Below are 2,418 nucleotides of genomic sequence, written 5' to 3'. Positions count from 1 at the left end.
TCAGAGATTCCAGGCCCCAGCAGGTCACACTGGCTCTGGATCCGTTCAATCAGAGAGTTCACGAAGGTTGTGTTTGTCTTCGCCTCGTCCTGGAAGTCTGTGATGAACTTCACACAGTCTTCACACAAGTCTCCAGCCTCCTACAAGGAGACAGAAGACCCTCACTAGTGAATAAAGGAGTAGCAGTTACACATGTGAAAATCGGTGACGGTTTAAAGTTGGTATTGGGTCATGGTCAGTAGTGAAATAACAGTTTGGAATGGGAAKGTACAGCCAGAATTTGATCAATAAGACAGATTTCAGTTGCAAAAAGATTTGGTACTTTGTGCRCTACTGAACATAACTTATGTGCAGCTATGCTGGGCACCATAGTAAATTATAACTCTAATGATTTTGTAAAGTCCTTTAACAATTATTCCACAGAAACCCAACCTTAGACACCAAAGACCAGAATTACAACCCCCAAAATTCTACGACGACTGGCGTACCTGTTTAGGAACCTCTTGCTTGGTGTTCTCCTMGGCCTGGGGGTAGAGGAGCCCAGGGATGTTGAGGAGGAAGGGGGCGACCCTCTGGGCCAGGTCTTCCTGAGGAATCTCATTGGACGTGAGCTGTGGGATCTGGTTAGACTGGATCTGAGCCTGGAGTCTGGCCAGAGCTGCCTGCTGGGAGCCACACAGACCTATGGCACCACACACCACCTGAGGGTTCTTCTGGAATCCAGAAACATCAGACTCTGGTCACTACAATCTGTACATCTCACTACAATAAACTCAGGGTCAATTTCCCACTTCACAGATCCAGATTAGGCCTTGTCCAAAACAATATTTCCATTGAAAGTGTGTTTGAGTCCAGGAACCGGGTTAATCTATATGCAGCTGGCATCCTAAATGCCATTAATTCCCCGGTCCCCAACAGAACAGCCACCGTGTTCCCCGGTCCCCAACAGAATATCTGTGTACTTTCCAATAAATTACCATTACTACACAGAGCTCAACTCTAATGACTAAAAATGGCCCTGTGTCTACACACTACGGGTGTAGCTAGTGTCCCACTACGGGTGCAGCTAGTGTCCCACTACGGGTGCAGCTAGTGRCCCACTACGGGTGCAGCTAGTGTCCCACTACGGGTGCAGCTAGTGTCCCACTACGGGCTAGTGTTACATAATGGGCCATATATCCTCCTAATGTTTACTAGGGTGAACCCAACTCTTATTCTGAGGAGCTCTCAGATTTCAATGTTCAATAGCAATACAATAAACATGAATCCACAAACCAATTATGTAGTGAAACTGTAATTCAATACATTTAGTATGGGCTAATAGCATTAAGGATAAACATTTATCAAATTCAAATGGCTAAATTATACCTGGAATGACCTTGAAACAATGCCATTTAGCTTAGCAGTATGAGGATGTTGGATTGATTATGAATAACAAACCATTTCTCTCTCCCTCACTGTGTCTGTAGGCTAGCTTACTTTCCCATAAACCCGTGTGTGTGTGTGTGTGTGTGTGTGTGTGTGTGTGTACCAGCTCTCCAGCGATGACACCAATGAGGATAGGGTAGTATTTGTCCACCGTGTCTTTACACTCTGCAGCCAGGCTCTTGTCAGGGATCAGGTGACAGGCCTTCTCCAGGACGTCCAGGATCTCACCCTAGAACCCTAATACATGAAACATCAGCTTAATCGCCTAGCCTCAGACCCCACTATGTGGAGCGACGGGCCCCCCCCGAGCCTCTCCTCTGGCCCCCCCAGCCTCAGACCCCACTATGTGGAGCGACGGGGCCCCCCCAGCCTCTCCTCTGGCCCCCCCAGCCTCGCTCTGCCCCCCCCCAGCCTCAGACCCCACTATGTGGAGCGACGGCCCCCCCCAGCCTCTCCTCTGCCCCCCCAGCCTCAGACCCCACTAATGCGGCGGCCGACGAGCCCCCCCCAGCCTCAGACCCCACTATGTGGAAGCAACGGGCCCCCCCCCCCCGCCCCCAGCCTCAGACCCCACTATGTGAGCGACGGCCCCCCCCAGGCCTCAGACCCCACTATGTGGAGCGACGGCCCCCCCAGCCTTCAGACCCCACTATGTGGAGCGACCCCCCCCCCCCCCCCCAGCCTCAGGACCCCACTTAAAAGGCGGCAGCGACGGGCCCCCCCCCCCCCCCCCCCCCCCCCCCCCCCCCCCCCCGCCCCCCCCCCCAGCCCACCCCACTATGGAGCGACGCGCCCCCGCCCGGGGCCCCCCACCCCCTCCCCCCCCCCCCCAGACCTCAAACTCCACACTATGCCTTGGAGCCAGCGCTGTCCTCCCCTCTCCACCCTAGGCTACAGACCTCCAGAAGCTGATGTTTTGAGAGCCGACGCCCCCCAGCCTTCTGGCCGTCCTGGCCCCCCCAGACCTTCAGACCCCACTTATGCGGAGGT

General features: G+C 54.0%; 1 protein-coding gene across 1 annotated transcript in view; it reads right to left on the bottom strand.

Annotated features, from left to right (window-relative positions):
* psap (prosaposin) overlaps positions 1–2,418 on the bottom strand; it is a 37,478-nt gene that overhangs the window by 14,866 nt on the left and 20,194 nt on the right. The window contains exons 4-6 of the mRNA XM_024137981.2: positions 1,532–1,657; positions 489–713; positions 1–140 (exon numbers count right to left, since the gene is read on the bottom strand). Coding sequence (XP_023993749.1) covers positions 1–140; positions 489–713; positions 1,532–1,657 — 491 coding nt within the window. The remainder of the gene's footprint in view (positions 141–488; positions 714–1,531; positions 1,658–2,418) is intronic.

This window comes from Salvelinus sp. IW2-2015, unplaced genomic scaffold, assembly GCF_002910315.2.
Source record: "Salvelinus sp. IW2-2015 unplaced genomic scaffold, ASM291031v2 Un_scaffold1360, whole genome shotgun sequence".
NCBI lineage: Eukaryota > Metazoa > Chordata > Actinopteri > Salmoniformes > Salmonidae > Salvelinus > Salvelinus sp. IW2-2015.
The sequence above is the reverse complement of the archived record's forward strand: the minus strand, read 5'-3'. Positions and strand labels throughout refer to the sequence as shown.